The sequence below is a fragment of the Lagenorhynchus albirostris genome, chromosome 12, assembly GCF_949774975.1.
Source record: "Lagenorhynchus albirostris chromosome 12, mLagAlb1.1, whole genome shotgun sequence".
Taxonomy (NCBI): Eukaryota; Metazoa; Chordata; class Mammalia; order Artiodactyla; family Delphinidae; genus Lagenorhynchus; species Lagenorhynchus albirostris.
Genome location: NC_083106.1, coordinates 39,365,574 through 39,389,743, shown reverse-complemented (window position 1 = coordinate 39,389,743; position 24,170 = coordinate 39,365,574). Strand labels below are relative to the sequence as shown.

Below are 24,170 nucleotides of genomic sequence, written 5' to 3'. Positions count from 1 at the left end.
CCTTTCCTCTTCCCCGCCCCTTTCTTTTAGTCCCTCCTCCTTGTTGAGTCAGTGGCTTGAAACTTTTAAAAGCTCTGTGCTCCAAGTAAGAAAAAAGCTTTTATGAGGTATCAGCACTTTTCTTTCATTAGGGGGAAGGAGTGAGGAAAGTACCAAATAGCTGAAGACTTTTAAACTTTAAATAGACAGGTCTGAGGGCCTGGACTTGTTTTTGCATTTGACTTCATTCTCTGAGGAGTTCAATCACTTGGCGTGACTACTTCACTTCTTTCAAGAGAAACAGTAAGTTTTTTAAAAGATCTTTACCTATTCCTTTCTTTTTCTACAAGAAAAACTTTTCTAAAGTTTTAAAATTTGTTAAATGTAGCTTTCACATGATATTGTAAAGGGAATGATGAACTTGAAAGTGTCTATAGTTTTAAACTTAAAATTGAACTTACGGTATTTACTTTTTGACTGTTAAAAAGTTTTCTTTTAATAATGCAACAGGTAAATAAGATTCAGATCTTTCTGATTAGAATCAGAATATTAGAATAAAGTTACTGGATATTTGGTTCTCCATTTTAGAGGATAATTCTACGTTTTTGGGTAATCAGTAATAGTCTAGGTGCTTTGTAACTTTGAGGGGGGCGGGGTTAGGGGGCCTAGGTTGGGGGGTTTGACTGACAACAGCAGAAAAATTAAAGTGCAAATTTGTTTAGCGTGCTTGCTATAGAATTCTACTCTTTGTACTTTTTCATATGGAAATCTTGATTGATGTTCTATAGCCTTGCAAAGCAAACTTCTTAACAAAGTGCTTTGTTAAGACGTTGCTGCTTGACTTCCACGTGGTCCCTTCCTAGAATTTTACCCGGTAAACAAAAAGGTATAAAAATCAGAGCTGTAATATTGAGGTTCTTAAAGCAACAGTAAAGGGTTACTTTGTATTAGCACCCACTATGCAAAAGTCTTGAGACCCTCAGGAGAGCCACCACTGAGTCGACCACGCTGGCAGTTCCGGAGGTGAAATCCCTTGAATGGGTGGTGGTTACTTAACAAAGCATTAACAGAGAGAGAACGGACGTTTAGAAGAGAGTATATGCCAGGGTGCATTTCCAAAACGGTCTCCTAAGACAGGGGCTCCTAGAAAGAATAGGAAACGAAATTTCTTAAATCGGCGCCTTAGAGGGAGCTACCTCCCCCCAGCCCCACGCCCCCGCCGCCTTCCGCTTGTCCGAACCTGTAGCAGACTTCAGAGCTCTTGGGCAACATTTTTGAGTTTGAGCCGCAGGGTGCGGTGCTGCCAGTAGGCAAAGATAACACTGATTTGTTATTTTAAAGGGCTCAATTTCTTACATGCTCTTATGGGTAACACACATTCTGTTAGCCAGAAATGCAACCGTGCGTTTTCGTGTCCGGTCGGGATTTTGTCTGTTCTAACTCCACAGACTAATTAGTTTAAATTCTTGGTGTGACCCTGCAGTTTGAAGTATTTGCACCAGAGAATGCTGAAAAGCAAATAAAAATGAAAGCTTTGCGGAACGAGGACGGGGGCCTGGGGCTGGGAGGGCTCGGGGAGCCTCCTGCCATCTTATCATCTGCCCGGCTCGCCCGGGGCTCCTGCACTGCCGAGCCTCCGCGCTTTGGAAACGTTTGCTGAGAAGTTTCCCTCAAATCCTCACGGTCAAACCCAGCGCAGGTCCGAGTTCCGCCACTGGAAAGGAAGGGGGAGGGGGAGAGAGGCGGGGGTGGGGGGAGAGATGGACTGTGGCCAAATGGTAAAAGAAGAGCAAGTGATTAATTGAATTAAATGTGTCAATCTAATTTCCCTTCCAAAACCCGCACCCGCAGTGTCCTTTTTTTTTTTTTTGAACTTGTTGAATCCTACTGTATAAAGCATAAGGAAATCTGAGTACCTTGGGAATTACCGTGCCTAAATGGCACTTGTAACTCTTCTGTAAGTTCTCAAAACTTCCCAAGAATAGGGATGGGGTGGGGAGAGCGGAGGAAGCCCCATAATGAAATGAGTAAAGAGCTCATGACGTGTCCAGAGGCAGATCAGAATTCGGAAACTCAAACCTTGAGTTCCCAGCAGCGGCTCGCCCACCCTTATCCTCTTGGCTGGCCATCCAGATGTTTACAGAGCATCTCTGATAAAGCTTATCAAAAGCTCTCCTTGACCAACCTCATCCTCACCCTCAACCCTAGGGCGTGCCTGTGTTTCTCTCCAGGAGTACAAGGTGGGGGTGGGAAGAGGAGAGCTATAAACTGTTGGAAAAATAGACGTGGCTTTATTTGGAGGTGGGTTTAATTTCTTCTGCTTCCCAAACCAAGCTGGTAATGAAAAGATGCTTAATCTCACCCTCTGATAATCGGGCACACTTGAACTCAGTCTAAAATGCCTCAGGCAGTTTGAAGAGTAGATTATGAAAAATTTTTAAAAAGCCTAACTTATACAAGGATTGCCAAGAATAAAATCCTGCAGTAATGCAGAGACCTCATTAAATTAACCCTGTCTCAAAGAATGAAAAAAGCCAAGTAGAAAACCCTTCAGGAGAAAGGGTAATTCTTCTATGTAGGCCAGATTGCCAGAAGGTTATTCTGTCCTAGCAGTGTGTATGTCTGGTGCTTTGTAGTTTCCAAAGTCAGTATAGTTATCACCTGTCCTTTGCCTGGAAAATGCAGTGGTAATGCTTTGATCCTACTCTCTTCACTGTTTAAATATGTTCCACATTTTTCTACTACCTTTTATAGTTTATCACTGCCACCCCATCCACTCAATTCCTGGCCCTTTGCAGTGTAATTCTTACATTGCTGACCCTGGGAAACACAGTTCCAAGCAAGTGTCTGAAAGGGTGTGTTTTCAGATATCGAGAGTTGTTTTGTTACGTACATGTTTCCAGTTCCTGCGTAGAGAAGGATGGAAACCTCACATTACAGTGCATTCCTTCATTTCTCTGATGATATCCAGAGGGGTAGCTTGGTATGAGCCTCAGAGCCTCTATGTATGATACTGAGGGAAGGGAATGATAGGAAAGTCACCAGTGATTAATACCTTCTACTCCACCTTTCCTGTTCTGATCTGACTTCCCTTCAAGATTCTTAATTGTTTGAATAGATTGTTGGAGCATATTCACACACGTTAAGTTGGTTCAGCTCTGGGGAGACAAGTTATTAATTATTAATTATCTAGTGTTTACCATTAATGTCAATATTCAGTATAGATAAGTCAAGTTTAAAAAAATATCCCCAGAATTTCTCCTCAACAGAAGTCCCCCCCAACCTCCTTCGGGTAACTACCTAAATTCTTCACTTTGTCTCCACTTTGCCTGTCTAGATTCACCATTTGGCTATGTGTGTACATACTGTCTTTTGCCAAAGTTAAAACACAAACCAGGGTGAGCCATATATATATATATATATATATATATAATTTTTTTCTTTAAGAATTTCTTAACTTTCAATAACTTCCACATCCAAGTTTTCCTAGCTTTCTAAATAGTTTCTTAAAAATATGTGTTTTGGGACTTCCCTGGCGGTCCAGTGGTTAAGACTCCGCACTTCCACTGCAGGGGGCACGGATTTGATCCCTGGTCAGGGAACTAAGAGCCCACATGCCACACAGGATGGCCAAAAAAAAAATGTGTTTTATGGAATGTTTAAAATTTACAGTAATATAGAAAATATATAGTGTTTTTTAGCAATTTCTGTAAGGCAGATACATTCTATAGTATATGACTTTTTCCATGATTTAGAGGAGATGCCTCCAAATAGAAACACAAAGACCCTCTTCATGGTCCTTTCTCCCTATTAATTGATAAAGGGTAAATTCCTCCTTCTCATAAATCTCTTTGAGGTTGCTAAAATAGCAATATTGTACTCATTACAGGAGCATCTAGAAAACTAATTTTGATTACCATTAGGCAAATGTTAATCACTTCTTAGTTGCTATTTTGCTAAAGAAAGGATGCCAAAGTTAGAAAATAAGTGGGCTATATCTATATCTAAAATTCATTTAAAGAGTAATAGCTAAACTTTATTGAGCTTTTATTAAGAGCTTCATGTGCATGAGATATTCATTCAATGCTCATTAAGGAAAATAGACTGTTCTTAATCAATACACTTGTGAGGGCTCTAAGAGTGTGTTTATATGATGACAAAATAACTAAGCTGTTCAATAAAAATAGTAAATTTGGAGGTGACATTTGGGGGAAGCACCAAAACTGATAGAAATAGCGTTATTTTAAAGTCCATCCAATCACAATCTAAGAACATGGCTTTTAGCCTGCAGCTTCTGACTTAGGCTCTTTCCTCTAGCACCCCTCAAGTGACCATTAGAAACTTCCGTTAGTAGGGGAGTTGAGTGGTAGCTATTGGACTAGGGGAGGGGATTGTCTCTTTGGATGGAGTCCCTCACTCCTCAACTCCCATCTCATCTCATTGTTCTGTGGAGGCTGATGTGTGCTGACAGGGTGATGAAAAAGGGTGAGGGCTGTGGAAAGAAGGCTTGTTAGTGTGTTCCCCATCCTACCTCCCTCAAAAAAGCAATGCCACACACATCAGATACCTGCAGAAATGTAGCAGTATTTCAGTCTTTACAAAGGAATCTAAGGATAATCAGGGAGCCATGAGACAGAATTTTAAATAGAACAGAGGTTTACACGGAATAGGTTTGATACATCACAGAGTTAGGCTAACTACCCAGGTATAAGGAAGCAAAGGTTGTATATTACCTGATGAACTGGGAAGATACATTTTCTATGGTACCTGATTCAAATCACTTAACTGCCTAACATACACTCAAACTATATAGAGATGTTATATTAACCAGGGTTGATATCAGCTGTTATTCTTCCCCAATATTCTTCAGAGCCCCAATCTTACCCCGAGATTTATCATTCTTAAAATAAACACAAGTTTTAACAGATTATTTCTTCTATTGCAAGACACTGTGGGGTCTCTTTCGGCGACAATTGAATTGTGTAGTCCAGTCAGAATTAGAATACTGCAGAATTGGACCGAACAAGTTTTTTTTTGGTGGTGTTGTTTTAAAATCTTAACCTGTAAAACAGCATAATAGTGAAACTGCATAAGTATCTATGATACCTGGTGCAGTTCTGCAAGAATCCCAAATCACTATGACCTTGTGTAATAAATTCAAGACCTTGTTTAACAAATTCTTTGTTAAAGAGTCTGTTTTCTTAATTCAGTCATATTGCCTGTTCAGGAATCATTTAAAGTATGTTGTTTCAGACAGTTCTCTGTTACAGCAATTATCACTTGAAAATGTAATAGTCCGTGTAATATGAGATGCTGACAATACCACTTTTTTTTTTTACTCTGGAAGTCTCTTTTTAATTAATTTGAAACTTCAGAAGTTTGGGATATATAACTATAATTAAGAGAGTCCCAAGGAGATAGTAAACAAACAAACAAAACTGGTGAAACCTAGTACCTTTCTTTGTACAAGCCGCTTTTAATTCATTCAATAGATATTCACTATCTCTTAACTCTTTTAAGCACTGGAGATACAGCAGTGGACAAAAGAAACTCCCTCATGGAGCTCACATTCTAGCTGAGGAAAAAGCAGATAGTGAAAAGTCCTTGTCATGGAGGCAGACAAACAATAAACAAGTAAATACATAATGTGCCAAGTAGAGCCAAGGGCCATTAAAAAAACAAAAACAGAACAAGGGGAGTAGCAAGTGACAGACCTAGAGTGCTGGCTGATGAGGTGATACCAGAACAAGCCATGGGGATGGAACCAAGCTGATCAAGGCAGATCGGCTTGTTAGTTTTTCAAGACTGACTGAGGAGAATAGATTGGCGAGCAGGGTAACTAGGGTCTTGACATATAACCTGAAGAAAGGTGACAAGTAACCTGATGATGGCTGAGATCAGGCTAAGAGCAGGGGTGGTGGTGAGACTCATAGTCTGTTTTGGGTGGAAGATAAAACCTATAGAATTTGCAGACAGGTTGAATGTAGATTATGTTAATTATGTGTGGGTATGAACCAAAAACACATCTGGCTGTTGTAACTATAGAGGAATGGTCACAACTGAGCCCACTCAAAGACATTTACCGCAAGGGAGAGGGGTTCTTACAAAAATTAAAGAAAAACATTAGGAGAGTTTACAGTTTAGTTTTGGGGCTTATAGTTTTTTTTGTTTTGGCCGCACCCTAGGGCATGCTGGCTCCTAGTTCCCCAACCAGGGATTGAACCTGTGCCCCCTGCAGTGGAAGCTCGGAGTCTTAACCACTGGACTGCCAGGGAAATCCCAAGGGGCTTATAATGTTTGGTTTAGGATATTAGAAACACACAGAGTACTTCTGCCCCACCCCACCCCCCAAATCCATTAAGTGGATTTTTATCAGGAAGCACTCCTATTTACCTTTATTTTATTTTAGTTCCCCACTCTCAACTCATTACAGTGTCTCTTCTTGGGAAAATCTTTAAAATTGGGAGTAAAATATATTCTAATTCTCCTAATAATTATTAGAACATTAATGACACAGCAAAGTGTCTAGCTTTGGCACAGTGATTTGTTTATATGGCTCTGGAACAGGGGACGGTCAAAAGTAACTTAAAATAGAAGTTTTTTTTTTCATTTTGAATAAAGCATTTGAGTCCTTGTGCTCTTGGGGAGCAGCCGATGGAGGTGGAGGGACAGGGGGCTGTACAGTAAAGGGTAAGCTCAGTTCCCAGTTGCCCAGAGACCTCTGCTCCCCATACTAACCCTGCCCCCCCATCCCCTTGACCTTTTTAGACACTCAATCCCTTTCTGCTCTCCTGCCATTTCTCCACTCCTAAATATTTTGAATGAGAGACGAGACAGAGCACCAAAAAATGTCAAGAAACATTTGCCTCTTGGCCTGAAAACTTACTTCAGAATCACCTGGTGCATTTGTTTAGAAAAAGAAAAAAAAACAAAAGAATGATTCACAAGCCACCCCCCCACACTCACCCCATGATATTCATTCAAACTGGTGAGTGTCAGGAATGTATGTTCTTAACACACGCTGCTAAGTGATTCTGATGCCCTTAGGGAACCTGCAAAGGGCCCAGAGGGTCCTTGTGCGGGTCACACCTGGCGTGACTGGTTTTTGGCTTCTAGTCTAGAGGGCCATGAAGAGCAATGGAAAATGTGATCTAACATGGTACATAGAGGACACAAGAAGGACGGTCCAGCTACTGTCAAGCATATGCTCCTAATGAGAAGTTTGTACAACTCCTTAACCTAGACCTTAATCTACATATAAATTTCCGCCCTGGGAACCTAGAGGTGAAGGCATGAATATACAGGATATATGCTCAACTGCCATGATGTTATCATATATCAAATAAGGAATATACCTGTCTCATACTAGTGAATGTGAATGGGGTATATAGTCTGTAAATCAATGCTAGGGATTCTGTAAACATAATTATGACCTCTTCTTATAAAAGGGCATTACTTTTTCAACTATGACTTGGAAAAATGAAAATGATAATGGGGATGAGGGGACAACCAGTTGATAGAACTTTTAATTCACAGCAAAGTGAATGACTACCAAAAAGATAACGGCATTATAAGCCATCACATTAAACATTATCTGATGGTCTCTATGATAGTGCTAATAACAGGTATCTACATGTTGCAGGATACTAGGTGTCCAATTGGATAATTCAACTCATTCAGGTAAAAGAGTATAACTCAGTTAATGCAAATGACAACTGGGTGGCTGCTTAAAGAAAAGACAACTTGGCTACTACCTAGAGAGCTGTCCAGTGACACAGTTCACATACTGTGGCACTATAAGGTATTTTTGTGGAATCTCAGAATTATATGAAACTCAAGTTTTATTTTTCCATAGAGTGTAAAGAAACTTAGTAATTAATTGCCACAAGCATCTACATATTTTACTTTGAATAATAACGAAACACTGACTAAAATGACAACTTCTCAGTGTACCTGAAGCACGTTAAGTTTTTCTTGAGCTCGATCATCGCGTGAATGTGAAGAGATGTGTGCAGTTTATCATTTTATACTTGATTGTTTTTGTTATTCACCCCCACCCCCACCCCCCCAAAACTGGAGTATTGAGCAAAAGCAGATGACACTGGCAAAATATTGTAATTCTCTACACAGAATCGGGACCAATTTACACATCATCACATCGAAACTGTCTATTGATAGAGCTTCAAAAATTCTGTCCTCACGGACTGTGCTTCTTCATTCCCAGTGTAGTATCTTCTGCTAAATTGTAGTTTTCTTTTACATTCTCTCATATCAAACTGTCCGTCAAAGCTAAATTACTGCCTCTCTTCAAGCTTTTCAAGCTTTTCCCTGGCTATTTCACTCTCTTTGTCAGTCCTACAAGCCTTTGTTCTTGTTTGACTGCTCTTTCCATACATCAATTTCACTTTCGATTCACAATCTAAAATGGCCCTTCCTAGAGGTGAAGCTCCCTTTTTTATGACCACTGGCAGGGTCATAAAAAAGTTATTTACTGTAACTTGCCCACCCACCTCCAACCTTTACCACTGACCTCCAACCTTTACCCATCACCCACCCCCCTTTCTTTGGCACCACTCTCTGGGCTGTCATCAAAAATACTCACTGACTGCTAATTTAGATAGCTGATACATTTTCAGTTTATGAATCAGCCATCTCTTCTTTGTTCCATCCAGGAAATCCCAGGCCAGTATCCAATTCATTTTTTTCTGCCCTCTATAGCCAGGAGGTACAGGCATTAGACAGAAATGTAATATTGCTTGGTGGGGAAGAAGATTCCCATGGACCTCATTTACTTCCCACAAGGAGAAGATGGCTTATAGTTTAATACCAGGTGAAAAATTCTTTATATCCAGACAACAAACATATTTCTAGGAAGTCTATATAATCCTACTTTTAGTTATACTATTTTTTTTTTTTTTTTTTTGTGGTACGCAGGCCTCTGTTGTGGCCTCTCCCATTGCGGAGCACAGGCTCTGGACGCGCAGGCTCAGCGGCCATGGCTCACGGGCCCAGCCGCTCTGTGACATGTGGGATCTTCCCGGACCGGGTCACGAACCCGTGTCCCCTGCATCGGCAGGCGGACTCTCAACCACTGCGCCACCAGGGAAGCCCTAGTTATACTATTTAAAATTCAGTAAGCTCCTGAAAAGTCTCTGCTTTGCTTGTTTTTAATTATTAAATAATCTTTGACTACTTCATCCCATTCTGAACACTCCAATTACTCTCTGCTGAAAATTAGACTATATTCTCTCTGGCTGCCACATGCAATGTTATTCATTTCTTACCAGATTTCAGCCCCCGCTGAGATTGTATATGTTAAAGCATGGAAACATTTCTAACGTTAACCCAGCTTTGCTATAATTTTAAGACCAGTGTCATGCATTGGGAAGCCTTGGTCTTGGGATTGAAAGTCTTTTTCTGGCTCTACGGATAGCTGAATATTTCCTATATACTTAAGACCTCAATTTTCATCAGTTAAAAGGACTATTGGCATTAGAAGAATAAACTGAACTAAATAACTTTTGGGATTCCTGTCATATCAGCCCCAATAATGGGTAAGTCCTAGGCTTGAGATATCTAGGTATTGATAGGAAGTTAAATAGAGCGCGTGGGCTGAGGACCCAAAGCCCAGTAAAGGAACTTACTTGTACAGCAATCCAAAGATTAAAACCAATCCTTTTTACTAGAGATAACACTAAAGTTGTCTTTTTATTTCTCAGGCTATAATTAGTATCGAGGTCAATTGAACTCTTACTTGAAATGTGATGTGCATTTAGTCTTGTTTTTTGAAAGTACGTTCCTGCATCTAGGGACACAGTGTGTCAAAATGGTGTGTTTCAACACAACGTATTTTCCTCTGGGCAGAAGACAGACTTCTGAACCACATGAGTCACTGCTTAAGAAGAAACAGAGAAGTATAAATGACTACACTGTAGAGTATGCACAAATGACACTTGAATTACCAAGGAGAAACATTTCAGGATACAATTAGGAATAAAGTACTATATGTAATAGGAATGAGGTTTGAAAACAGGTTGCATGCATGTGCATGGGTATGGGTGTTCTTACCTCAATTCTTAGGTACCCATGCTTTTTGAATACCACATATCAGCATTTTGCTTGGGTGTGCATGCAGACACAGGCCTATCAGGTAAGAACAGTCCTCTAATTGGACCGTCCAGGGGGATAAAATAAGCAGAGACACTTAGCGCAGACAACTTCTCAAGTCACATGGTAAGACAGTGGTTGAGCAAGTAATACATCTTCGCAAGGTTAAGATCGCAATTTACTCTGCACATAGGCTCTGCTGTTTCGAAGATGTAGAGTATCTCAAGAAAATTTGAGAGCTCTTTTCAGGGGAAAATGGAAGAGTTTGCACTTGCGGCTTTTTTGTTTGTTTATTTGTTTGTTTTTGAAGAGTGCTAGAAAGATAGGAGATCTTTTACAGTACTTTGACTGCTGGCTGAAAGAAACTGTATATTAAACTAACAATCTGTGGCCTATGATCATTTAGTTGTCTTTTTCTTTTCAGGTGGTGCCCAGGCAACATGGGTGACTGGAGTGCCTTAGGCAAACTCCTTGACAAGGTTCAAGCCTATTCTACCGCTGGAGGGAAGGTGTGGCTGTCAGTCCTTTTCATTTTCCGAATCCTGCTACTGGGGACAGCAGTTGAGTCAGCCTGGGGTGATGAGCAGTCTGCCTTTCGCTGTAACACTCAACAACCTGGTTGTGAAAACGTCTGCTATGACAAATCTTTCCCAATCTCTCATGTGCGTTTCTGGGTCCTGCAGATCATATTTGTGTCTGTTCCCACACTCTTGTACCTGGCTCATGTGTTCTACGTGATGCGAAAGGAAGAGAAACTGAACAAGAAAGAGGAGGAACTCAAAGCCCAAACTGATGATAGGAATTTGGAGATGCACTTGAAGCAGATTGAAATAAAGAAGTTCAAGTATGGCATCGAAGAGCATGGCAAGGTGAAAATGCGAGGGGGTTTGCTGCGAACCTACATCATCAGTATCCTCTTCAAGTCTGTCTTTGAGGTAGCCTTCTTGCTGATCCAGTGGTACGTCTATGGATTCAGTTTGAGTGCTGTTTACACTTGTAAAAGAGATCCCTGCCCGCATCAGGTGGACTGCTTCCTTTCTCGTCCCACAGAGAAAACCATCTTCATCATCTTCATGCTGGTCGTGTCCTTGGTGTCTCTTGGCTTGAACATCATCGAACTCTTCTATGTCTTCTTCAAGGGTGTTAAGGATCGCGTGAAGGGAAAGAACGATCCTTACCACACTACCAGCAGCCCACTGAACCATGCCAAAGACTGTGGATCTCCAAAATATGCTTATTTCAATGGCTGCTCCTCCCCAACCGCTCCCCTCTCACCCATGTCTCCTCCCGGGTACAAGCTGGTTACCGGAGACAGAAACAATTCTTCCTGCCGCAATTACAACAAACAAGCAAGTGAGCAAAACTGGGCTAATTACAGTGCAGAACAAAATCGAATGGGGCAGGCAGGAAGCACCATCTCTAACTCCCACGCACAGCCTTTTGATTTCCCTGATGACCACCAGAATTCTAAAAAGCTCGATGCTGGCCATGAACTACAGCCTCTAGCCATTGTGGACCAGCGGCCTTCCAGCAGAGCCAGCAGTCGTGCCAGCAGCCGACCTCGGCCTGATGACCTAGAGATCTAGGTCCAGTCTTGAGAGCATAAAGATTCCACTCAGTTGTGGAGAAGAAAAAGGTGCTATAGAAAGTGCACCTTAGGTGTTCATTTTTTTTCCAGTGGAGGTGGTACTCAACAGCCTTGTCACGAGGCTTAGAAAACACAAAGACATTAGAATACCTGGTTCACTGGGGGTGTTAGGGATAGGCAGGTGGAGAGGGAAGGGATGAGAGAGGTACATGTTGGTATTTAATGTAGTTGATTCAAAGAACTTAAATTTTAAATAAAAGTTGCATTAGGTGATCCATAGTTAAGGGCTTTTTCCTCCCCACACACCCTTAAGAATACTTCTGTGTATGTGAAAGACTGGGTGGGTGATATTTTTGGTTAAATACTTTTTTGTTTTACCAAGAAACTGAAATAACTTTGGCCAGGAGAAAATACTTCCTGAACATCCTACTTCTCTTTATCAAGAAGAAGACAGAGGATTGTCCTTATGTCCCTGCTAAAACATTCCATTGTTAAAATTTGCACTTTGAAGGTAAGCTTTATAGGCCTGACCCTCCAGGTGTCAATGGACTTGTGCTACTATATATTTTATTCTTGGTATCAGTTAAAAGTTCAGACACGGCCCACAGAAGAAGACTTTCCATGCATTTGCAAATCTCAGCCAGTTTTACGTACATTCTTTTTTACATCCACGTTATTATTACCATCACTTTGCATCATTCCTCAACTACTATTCACATTCATTTAATGATTTCTGTAGACATTTAAAAAACAGTTGGGATATCACTTACCATTTTTTGAGTTAAAGTCAGGGAAGCAAGCCATGCTCAGTGTTTAACAATCACTTGTATGTGAATGTGTGTGGAAGAGTGTGTTTTATTTGTCATGTATTGGTACAAGCAGATGCAGTATAAACTCACAAACACAGATTTGAAAATAATGCACACATGGTGTTCAAATTTGAACCTTTCTCATGGATTTTGTGGTGTGGGCCAATATGGTGTTTACATTATATAATTCCTGCTGTGCAAGTAAAGCACATTTTTTTTTTCCCCTAAAATGTTTTTTCTCCATGTATCCTATTATGGATACTGGTTTTGTTAATTATGATTCTTTTTTTTTTTCTTTTTTCTTTTTTTAGAATATAGCAGTAATGCTATTGCTGAAATGAATGATTTTCTTTTTCTGAAATATAATCATTGATGCTTGAATGATAGAATTTTAGTACTGTAAACAAGCTTTAGTACTTAATGTGAGAGACTTAGAAAAAATGCTTAGAGTGGACTATTAAGTGTGCCTAAATGAATTTTGCAGTAACTGGTATTCTTGGTTTTGTCCTACTTATGCACATTAATTCAGAACTTTTATTCTATCATGAGTTTGACAGTCTTTTGGAGTAACCAGCAACTTTGATGTTTGCACTAAGATTTTATTTGGAATGCAAGAGAGGTTGAAAGAAGTTTCAATAGTACACATGTAACTAATTTATTTGAAATCTATCCTAAAGAAATCTACCAGTTTCTTCAAATGTCTTTTTAAAATTCATCACGGATGATTAGTGAAAATGCAGAGTATCATACTTTTCTTCTTGCATGTCAACTACGTAAGCAGTTTTGTACAATGAGAAATACTAATTTGTTTGACATTCCATGTTAAACTACTGTCATGTTCAGCTTCATTGCATGTAATGTAGACCTAGTCCATCTGATCATGTGTTCTGGAGAGTGTTCTTTATTCAATAAAGTTTTAATTTAGTATAAAGATAGCCTTTATATCCCATGTGATTTTTTAAAACTTTTATTGCATCAATTCACAATTATCAAAGACATTTCCATTGGTTATGAGGATATGGGCAAATAAGATTCACAAGATTCCAGAATCTTTAAAAGGACAGTATTTATTATTAGCTAGATTCAGTGCAACATTGATGAACATATTTGGATATTTATTCAACAGAGAAGGTAAAGTATTAGAGTGTTGAATTTGGAATATAAAATTAATGAGATGTGTGATAGAGTCTAAAGTGAGTAATTTAGTAGATCCATACATGACAGAAGTAAGCATAAAAAGATGAGGGTGCTAAAATTTTAAAGCTATAGGGCCTCCCAGATATAAAAGAATAATGCAGGGTTGGTTTGAGTATGGTTATGCTGTGTGACAAAAGAATGAAATAGATCTATGATTCTATTTTTCCAAGACATTGTGAAAACACAGAAAATATGAATTTTAAAATTCTTAACACCCAAGAAAAATTGAACCATTCATAGGGACAAGAACAATTCTGGGCAACTGATAGTATTGCTGTAGTTTAAAATATAAAATGTGTTATCACTTTTAAGTCACATTTCAACAAATTTTTTTTTTTTCCACACCATGTGGCATTTGGGATCTTAGTTCCCAGACCAGGGATCAAACCCATGCCCCCTGCAGTGGAAGCACGGAGTCTTAACCACTGACCGCCAGGGAAGTCCCAAAAGCTTTTAACTTACTAACATTGTTTACATGAACACATCACAAAGCAAACCAGTAAATGCCTGGAACATAAAAATATTACTAGTTTAGAAATAACCTAGTTCTGTTCAGTGGCTTCTTTTTTTTTTTTTTTAATTAATGAACAAATGTTACAGGATGTGCCTAAAGTCAAAGGATTGTCTACTAACCAGTTTCTGAGTCAATATAATTGGTAGTATCAACATGTCTTCAAGTATTACCATTTGTCTGGCTGAGAATCTGAAGGGAGAGGCAAGTTTTCTCTGTGCATGTATGTGTTTGCATTTACTACGGGGAATAAAGAAATGTGGTTTATTTGAATGTGTGTGTGTATTCACAAACAGTTCATAGGGTACAGATGGACAAATAGACTACTGAATGTAGGTTTCTGATGTACGTGTGTGGAGGTGGGAGGGCAAGTTACATCTTTAAAAAAATAGTCCATCTTAAACATTTCCCAAACTTTAAAGCTTCTCACTATTTAAAAAAATAAAATCTAAGTATATTATAAATATACAGTTTTAAACTACAGTTTTAGTGTACGAAATTGAAAATCAAACCTCAGGTCTCCCCATTCTCCAACAGAGACATCAGCGAAGTTCTAATTCCAGAGGAAATCACTGTTAAAAATTTGAGACACCAGCCATATATCAGACACTTTGTTAAGTAGTGGTGATTATTAGAATGACCCCATAGTCCCCTGCTCCATGAAGCTTACAATGTGAAGCCTTCCAGAAGTTTTAATAATGATGTTCCACTCCGTTTTGCTTACCTTAATTGGCTGCCTATTTTCCACAACTAAAAATTAAATTGAGCTGTGTTTTAAAATTATGAGAAAACTATGCAGTTTTATTCCACAAATTTTTATTAGATACTCATTTTTGGCATAAAATTTCAGGTTTAAAAAATGGGAAATTTTTGAATCTTCTAGAAGCAGTAGAACTTTCTGTTGTGGAAATGTTCTATTCTGTGCACTATGGTAGCCACTAGCTACATGTGGCTATTGAAACACATGAAATATGGCTAGTGAGTCTGAAGAAAAGGATTATTATTTTTTTAATTTAATTTAATTAATTTATTTTTTATACAGCAGGTTCTGATTAGTCATCTATTTTATACATACCAGTGTATACATGTCAATCCCAGTCTCCCAGTTCATCACGCCACCACCCCCCTCCCCCACTTTCACCCTTGGTGTCCATACGTTTGTTCTCTACACCTGTGTCTCTATTTCTGCCTTGCAAACAGGTTCATCTGTACCATTTTTCTAGATTCCACATATATGCGTTAATATATGATATTTGTTTTTCTCTTTCTGACTTCACTCTGTATGACAGTCTCTAGGTCCACCCACATCTCTACAAATGACACAGTTTCGTTCCTTTTTATGACTGAGTAATATTACATTGTATATATGTACCACATCTTCTTTATCCATTCATCTGTCGATGGGCATTTAGGTTTCTTCCATGACCTGGCTGTTGTAAATAGTGCTACAATGAACATTGGGGTACATGTGTCTTTTTGAATTATGGTTTTCTCTGGGTATATGCCCAGTAGTGGGATTGCTGGGTCATATGGTAATTATATTTTTAGTTTTTTAAGGAACCTTCGTACTGTTCTCCATAGGAGCTGTATCAATTTACATTCCCACTAACAGTGCAACAGGGTTCCCTTTTCCCTACACCATCTCCAGCATTTGTTGTTTGTAGATTTTCTGATGATGCCCATTCTAACTGGTGTGAGGTGATACCTCACTGTAGTTTTGATTTGCATTTCTCTAATAATTAGTGATGTTGAGCAGCTTTTCATGTGCCTCTTGGCCATCTATATGTCTTTGGAGAAAAGTCTATTTAGGCCTTCTGTCCATTTTTTGATTGGTTTGTTTTTTTAATATTGAGCTGCATGAGCTGTTTATATATTTTGGAGATTAATCCTTTGTCCGTTGATTCATTTGCAAATATTTTCTCCTATTCTGAGGGTTGTTTAGAAAAGGATTATTTTAATTTTAATTTAAATAGCTATATATGGCTAATGGCTATTGAATTGGGAGGTGCAGTTCTAGAATCTGCTGGGGAAAAAATAATTAACATTGGGTGGAAATGGAGAAAAGGATGGTCATGTTAGAAACTGGAAGGAGAAACTTCAGGGTCATTTTTATAGTCTTATAATAGTGTTTCTTACTCTGTAAACAATAGGAAACTTATTTAAGCAAAGCCTCTGCTTTTACATGAAATTACCTAGTCTTGTTAGATAATCATATATTTTATATTACCATCATTTTACCTCAGAATTTCATGCACAAACTTATGCTACCTATTATTAAAAGTGGTAGGATTGCCCCAAGTCCTTAAATATTGGGAAGAAGTCTAGTGAACCCTCTTGGTTCACTGCATTATCATCCTAGCCCCTGTGGGTCCTCACAAAGCTTCTAGGCCATGGGCTGTTCTTTCACCTTATTTTGAGAAACTTGCTGAACCCCTACCTGCCCAGGGTGCTAGGTCCTTGCCCACACACTGCCTCTCCTAAAAATTCCAAACTTCATATTCCAACATGCCAAAACATCTGTGCTTTGTACTTGGAGGGAGAGCAAAATAATGAAGTTTGGGGGCTTATTAAAGTCTTAAAGTGGGTTCTTTTCATAAACAGCACACCCAAAGTATAGAAACATGTTTATAATCTTTACTGGCTCCAAGATTCTGTTTTTACCTTTTCTTGGTTGGGCAAATATAGCTGAGCCCCTTGGCATGTCAGAATTTGCAGCTGGCAATTTTCAGAACTCAAGAGCAGACGTGGAACTTTGCTTCAAGGACAGTAGAGTAACAAGAATATCACATAAAGAAGAAAGAAAATTTGGAGGAAAATGTTTGCATTTGTTTCCTGGTCTTCAAAGTGTTGAAATTTTAAGTCAGATTATTTCTTCTGGTCTCCGGATGTTTCTCTCAAATGACCCAATGCTTATTTGGGCTGTGACGTGTAGAGTAATTTCAATGCCCACACACTTTCCTGTTGAATATAAAATCTGTCCCAAGAGGCACCCACTTTAGAAAGCCAACCCTGGTCTCAGGTCTTATTTAATGTAATGAGCCATCTGTCCCTACAAGACATGGAATGAAATGGAGCCCGGGCGGGTATTTGTGCTGGAATCTCTTAGTCAGTTACTTTTTACAAAACTGTTCATCAGAATTAGTAGAGACAGTAAGAGAGCTTCTAGTTGCTATGGTAGCAGAAACCATGAGGGTTATTTTATTTTAAAAGTAAATGGAGAGAAATGTAAGACTGCCTTCTGCTTTGAAAAGCTTGGGTCAGAGTTATATATTTCATATATTCAGGTATATTTATGAATTCTGAACACAGTTAACTAATTTAGAAACCCTTCCCTGAAAAAATTTAAACTAACCTTAAGCCTGTGAGAAAACAACTTCAACTGAGGTTAACTCAAAGAACTCTGGAGGGTAAAAGGTATATTTTGAGATTCTCTAAAACACTACTTGAAGTCTCAACTCCACCCAGAGTCCTAGAGTATAAATTGGCCATTGCTTTTGAAGACTTTGATGTGATTGTGGCTCACATTCAAGTTTTTCTCAACTCAGAGCAACTGGAATTAAACTGACCTTTATAATTTGTTAACATATTAATTTCTAATCATTCAAGCTACTCCCTATATAAAGACATTTTCAAAGGTAGACACAACCAGAGAGCTAGTTAAAGAAAATGTTTATTCTGAGACAATTTTTCATATTTTAGCCAAGCTTGTCAATGACTGCCCTTCCTTGGGCAGGTTAATTCAAAAATATTTGGGGGAACCATGAGTTTCAAATTTCAGTGAGACTGAGTAATTTGGAAGTTAAATGTAACTATATCCAGCATCCTGTCATTTATAATTCAAGACAAATATAAAACTATAATAGATATTTTCCTGTTATATTATTTCTGTATACTTGAAATATCATATAATTTATAATTTTATAATTCATAATTTGTAAAATAAAAATGACAGCAGATGCAATAAATTATAATGTTATTGAAGTTATTTCTTTCAGTTTAGAACTTTCAATCATATTTCTTCTCCATTTTCACATTCTTTATTTCTTCAGTCTAATCTCTCACTAGAATTTTCTGACTTGTGATAGCTTAAAATATAATATATACATTCTATTCCTCTCAGGTTTTGTTCATAGCTGGAGTTTCAATTATGGAATTTGTTTCCTACCATGAATCTACAGTAGAAGTTAAAACAATTTCGGTGATATAAAGCTTCCACCAAATTCCTTTCTTTCTTTTTCTTATACACATTTAGAACAATTTTGTTGTTGGGTTTTGTTTGTTGATTTTTTGTATCAAATACTTCCTTTTGCCATATATAACTTATAGCTTGTTCCCTTAAATATTTACCTTTTAACAAACAAACTAGTGCAAGTTAAACATTTAGATAGTAACTCTGGAATAATCTAGCAGAAGTTTAACATTTGTAATTAAAGAGTATCATCAGAAACCATCAAAAAAATTGTTTAATGTTCATTTTTACTCTCGTCCTCACTTGTCTGGAGGACTTGCAACACTTTATGATTAAAGAGTGTAAGAGCTGTACGTGATGGTTATCCAAACTTCCAAACGCGGCAAATGCGGGAAGCAGGCTACCATTTGGCATTTGACCAGTCTTTTTAGTCAGCATTATAGCCAAACTCTGCCTCTAAACTGATGATTCTACGTGATAAATAGCTATGATGTGTGAGAGAAAAAGAGCTAAAAAAGCTATAATGTGTTATAAGTAACATCAAATTAAAGAAAGATTTCTGTGTGGGAATATGTTCATATAAAAGTATTCTAATCTTGTAAGATAAAGAAGAGTAGTTCTAAGAGAAAAAAAGTATAGTTAGCTAGTTGACTAAGGAACTTACTGCTTTTTTGCTTGCTTACAGCAGCATTTTAGCTTTGGAAATAAATTATTAAAACAAAATTTCACTCTTTCAATTTGTTATGAATCAGTCTACCATAGTGCTAACCCCATAGTTTGTGATGACAAAAATAATCTGATTCGTTTAGGTATTTAGACAGGGTTTTGTTTTTCATTCAAAAAATATTTTGAACAATCCTCTCAATTTGTGGTTAGAAGCAAGATGACCTTTAAAAAGCAGGCACTGTTTTTAAAAGCCACATTACATTAAAGCTGCAAATGTTTTCAAGAATTAGAAACAGGAATGTCTTAAGATTTTCCAAAATTCCCAGGACTTCTGGGGAATTTCCAATATTTGTGAGACATACACTCTGTTGTCTCTTAAAAAGTATTCACAGAACTTGGATAATCAATAAAAATGTGCTCTGTGGTGAAATGATATGTCAAGCAAAAATGATGTAAGTGGAACTAGATGAGAAATTTATAAGAAAAGGGTGTCTGAAAAAATTCTTACCACATTAAATAAGATTTGGTCTTGTGTTCGTCCTTGCATGCTACACATTTTTAAAAGATGCTGCTTTAAACAAGACTTCTGCCCTTTCTTGTTATTTTTAGTATCTCCTCAAACCATAAATACAACCATGTGTCAGGGCAAAGCTGTACTGATGGTTTGGACGTGGAGTACTCACTTTTATTCTAACCATTCAGTTCCATTTATAGCAAGTAATGTGTATTTTTCATCAATGATCAGATTTTGCATATTTTTAGTTGTTTGTGGACCAGAGGTTTGAGGAGTAGAATACTCTTCCTCTCACCTTCTTCAGTGCCTATAATTTCAAACATGAATTTTTTAAGTCTAGGAATACTTTTTAAAAAAAATTTACATTTATGGTTCTAGGGACTTTTGAAGTTGGCAGAAGCACAGGTAAACTGAAACTGACGATTTAGGGAAGTGTTTGTCATTTATTTACCGTGTGACCTTGAACAAGATATATAACCTCTGAGCCTCAGTCCCCCAACTCTAAAGAAAATAGAAATTCATTCCTGCAACGTTATTGTGATGATTAAATGAGATGTGAGTGACGTGTATAGGATAGTCCTTGACAAATGGGTGGCATTAACTAATGGCTACAATTTCTTTCAAAGGAAATGAACAAAGGGGAAATTAGTATGGCTAGGAAAAAAAAATCCAGCGCGGTCAAATTCTGAATGTCAAAATATTACCTCTGTGTTTTCTACTTCTGTAAAAAACTGTAATAAGTAAAACACTGATAGGACAATTTGTGTAATCAGAAGCCATTGAAAAACAAACCTTAGTGTCTGACACCACATTTGGTGATATACATGAGGTCTAGAAAATTAAGACCATTACAAATATAAAAAGAACACAAGGTAAGAATACTTTAAATAAATTCAGTTCTTACAGTAGATAGGGACACATGGTCACTTTCAGAACTCTGAGAATTTGATGAATAAATATTAACCTTATAAAGAATAAGGGTCAGAATGTGTCCCCACCATAAGACAGCTAAAAGGAGTTTATTATTAACATAAAGGAAAAGAATGGAGAAGGGAGACAGCATGAATTTCCAGTTTAGAAATCTTTAATAACTCCTTTTGTCTTTGTGGAAATGACTGCAATCCCTCAGTCTGCCTCTAAGCAGACTGGATCTGCTGGATCTGACATTTTTGCAGTCTCATCGCTCTTCATAGCCCTCTGTCACAGCTGTTCTCGACTTTTCCTAGTACCTCCAAATCTCTCAGTTTCTTCTCACCTGTGGTCCTTGCACAAATGGTTCCTTCTGCCTGAGTCACATTCCTTCTCTTTGTTGACCTAAAGCTAATAGACAGCCAGTTATTTCTCCAGCAAAAATGGGTTTATTTGGGATCAGCAGAGAATTGCAATTCGGGGTCTGCAACCACAGGGAGCCACAGGCAAGGCCCACACAGCAAGGGAAGGAGGATGCTTTTATAGAAGGGAAAAGGAAGTTGGGAGGGCTGTAGTAAACGAAGAGTCCATGGTTTTTCCTTGGCTGTGTTGTTGTCAGGAAAGAAGAGGAGCCTTTCTTCTTCCTGTTGGGCTCTGCTATTGGAGCTGGGTGTGAGAGTCTTCTGACTTTATATTTAATTGAGGTTTCTGCTTATTAATTTCTTACATCTTTCACTTAGCTAACTCCTACTTACCCTTCAATTCTCAACTGAAATGTTGCTTCCTCCTGGGACCTTTCTCTGATTTCCTGGGGCTGCCCATTTTATACTCCCATGGCACCTTGCTCTCTTCTTTACGATGTGGGCTGAATGGTTTAGTGTTTGACTTCCCTAATACAGATTTTCCTTGGCTTAAGATGGGGTTACGTCTTGATAAACTCATTATAAGTAAGAGTGTATTTAATATACTTAACCTACTGAAAATCATAGCTTAACCTAGCCTAACTTGAACACGCTCAGAACAACCTAGCCTAACTTAAACATGCTCAGAACACTTACGTTAGCCTAGAGTTAGGCAAAGTCATCTTTACACAAAGCCAATTAAAGATAAAGTGTTGAATACCTCACATAATTTATTGATTACTGTAATGAAAGTGAAAAGCAGAATATCTGTATGGGTACAGAATCGTTGTAAATGTATTGGTTGTTTACTCTCGCGATTGCGTGGCTGACTGCAGCTGCCCAGCATCATGAGGGAGCATTGTACTGCTATCGCTCACTTGGAAAAGATCAAAATTCAAATTCTGAAGCATGGTCTCTACTGAATGCGTATCACGAAGTAAAACAATCATAACTCCAACCATAGTAAGTCAGGGACTCACTATGAAAACAGGAGCCTTTTCTTTCCTTTTTCTCTGCAGTATTGTTGCTGCCTAGTGTTTTGTCTGGCAAAGTAATAATATATTGACTGCTAATTAATGAATGCAATTGTAGCAGATACAATTCTCTGGCTCTAAGTCAGGTATACCTCCATTAGGGAAATAGACATATAGGTTGAAACTAGCCACCCACATCAAATTCTTCCCCCATTTTCTATGCTCATCAAACTACCTCCTCTGTATATTCATATATGCTTTTCTGCACAAGAAACCTGAGAGATAATTATTATCTTCTTTTTACAGATGTGTAAACTGAGGTTAAGAAACTTGACCAAAGTCAGTAGCAGTAAGTGGCCCAGTTAAGTTCTGCAACCATATCTGCATCCTTGCCCACTCTGCTCTCCCAAATGCCTTGTTAGTGAGCGGACGAGGTTGATCAGAGAATGTGAGGCTCTGGGCCAATATTTACATCTATTTCTAATAATAAATGTATGCAGTGGTTTCCTAGTTTTTACATCTGCCTCATATTTGGAAAAAACATCAGGCCTCAATTTCAGAAATAGATCAGCTCTTGGTAAACTGATATTTGAGCTATAAAAATTTAGAACCATACCGTGACCTACAGTGATTTCACTAAGACATTGCTGTTGTGTGACACCCTCTGTGAATAGTCAAGACCAGCTCTGGAGAATGGCTCTATATCCATCTGGTGGCGTCAGTTGCAAATTCTCCTTCCTTTTTTCCTTTCTTCTTTTCCTCCTTCTTTCCTTCCTTCCTTGCTTTGTTGCTGCTCCTGTTACTGTTGATTCTTCATCCTCTTCTTCCTCTTCCTCCTCTTCTTTTCCCTCTCCTTCTTCTTTAGTTATAAAAGCAACATCTTCTCATCACAAAAATGCAAAGGCAGGGCTTCCCTGGTGGTGCAGCGGCTGAGAGTCCGCCTGCCGATGCAGGGGACATGGGTTCTGCCCTGGTCCGGGAAGATCCCACATGCCGCAGAGCGGCTGGGCCCTTGAGCCATGGCCTTCTGAGCCTGCGCGTCCGGAGCCTGTGCTCCGCAACGGGAGAGACCACAACAGTGAGAGGCCCACGGAACGCAAAAAAAAAAAAAAGCAAAGGCAGAAGTATGTAAAAAAGTGAAGGCCCCTTCCAACCCACCCCCTAAAGAGAATGAAATTATACACAGGTATACATATAGCTTGTGAATTATTTTATTTATTCTTTACAAGAAACTTCCAAAGTATATGGACCTACCTCATTTTTAATGGTTATATAATATTCCACAAGGATGAATAGTCAGTACTGTATTTAATTATTCCTCTATTGTTGGGCATTTCAGTTTTTTCCCAATTTGCCATTATTACAAATAATACTACAATATTTGTATGCATATTTTAGCCATGTTTTTAAAATTAAAAGAAGAAACTTTAGTAGGCAGAATGCTCTTTTTTCCCTAAATAACATATCTCAAATATTTCACTATGTTCCATGATCAGCATGTGGTTATTAACATTATTGACATTGTGTTAAGCTCATGACAGAAAATGTCTTGATCATGATGGGAATTTTTGGTTCAGTATAATATGAGGCATTACCTTTCGGAATCTCCAAGAATTTTGCTAAGGGAAGATCAGTAGCTCTGCCAGAGACCTTTATTTCATCTTCACCCAGCAATTCCTTTTCACTTTCTGCCTAGCTAGCTGCTTGATACAAAGATCTATAACTAAGGGAAAAGGTAAATTTCAATATGACATACTATAACACTATGAAGACCAAGGAACAGCTCATACTGCCAAACTTCTATGTCATTCCTTCCTAATAAATACACAGTGTAAAGTCGTTTACACTGCAAGTAGAGCACACACCTTTTCCTTTGTTAAATTATATTTAACAAAATAATAAAAGTAGTGAGTATTTATTAGAGAAAATTTGAGAGAAATTTAAAAGTTAACAAAAAACAGGAAAGAACAAAATCATTTAATCTCAACATCCAAAGGAAAGAATGACTAAATAGATTTGATTTTGAATCTATGAAAAAGTTAGCCTTTAATTTGAAAATATTAGTGGCCATTTTCATATTAAAATCTACATCCTTTAATTTTTTTAGACTTAACCTTAAAACATAAACATTTTTGCATTAACAGAATCTTTTACAATGTCATTAAGCATTTGAATCATTATCTAATCATCTTCTACTGTTGAACATTTAACTTGTTTTCAGCTTTTTACTGTGATAAGCAAAATTTAATGAACAATTTATTTTTTAAATAAGATTTGTTTCTTTAGGATAAATTCTAAGAATTAGAGTCAAAGATTTGAATATTTT

General features: G+C 38.0%; 1 protein-coding gene across 1 annotated transcript; it reads left to right on the top strand.

The window, feature by feature from the left end:
* Nucleotides 1-84: 84 nt before the first annotated feature.
* On the top strand, nt 85-14,464 carry GJA1 (gap junction protein alpha 1). Its single transcript, XM_060167443.1, has 2 exons — nt 85-282; nt 10,511-14,464. Exon 2 carries the CDS (start codon nt 10,527-10,529, stop codon nt 11,670-11,672), a length of 1,146 nt encoding a protein of 381 aa, XP_060023426.1. The 5' UTR covers nt 85-282; nt 10,511-10,526; the 3' UTR covers nt 11,673-14,464.
* The last annotated feature ends 9,706 nt before the right edge of the window (nt 14,465-24,170 follow it).

Excerpts from the sequence above, each read along its gene's own strand:
- GJA1 (XM_060167443.1), top strand. The coding sequence starts at position 10,527 with ATGGGTGACTGGAGTGCCTTAGGCAAACTCCTTGACAAGGTTCAAGCC.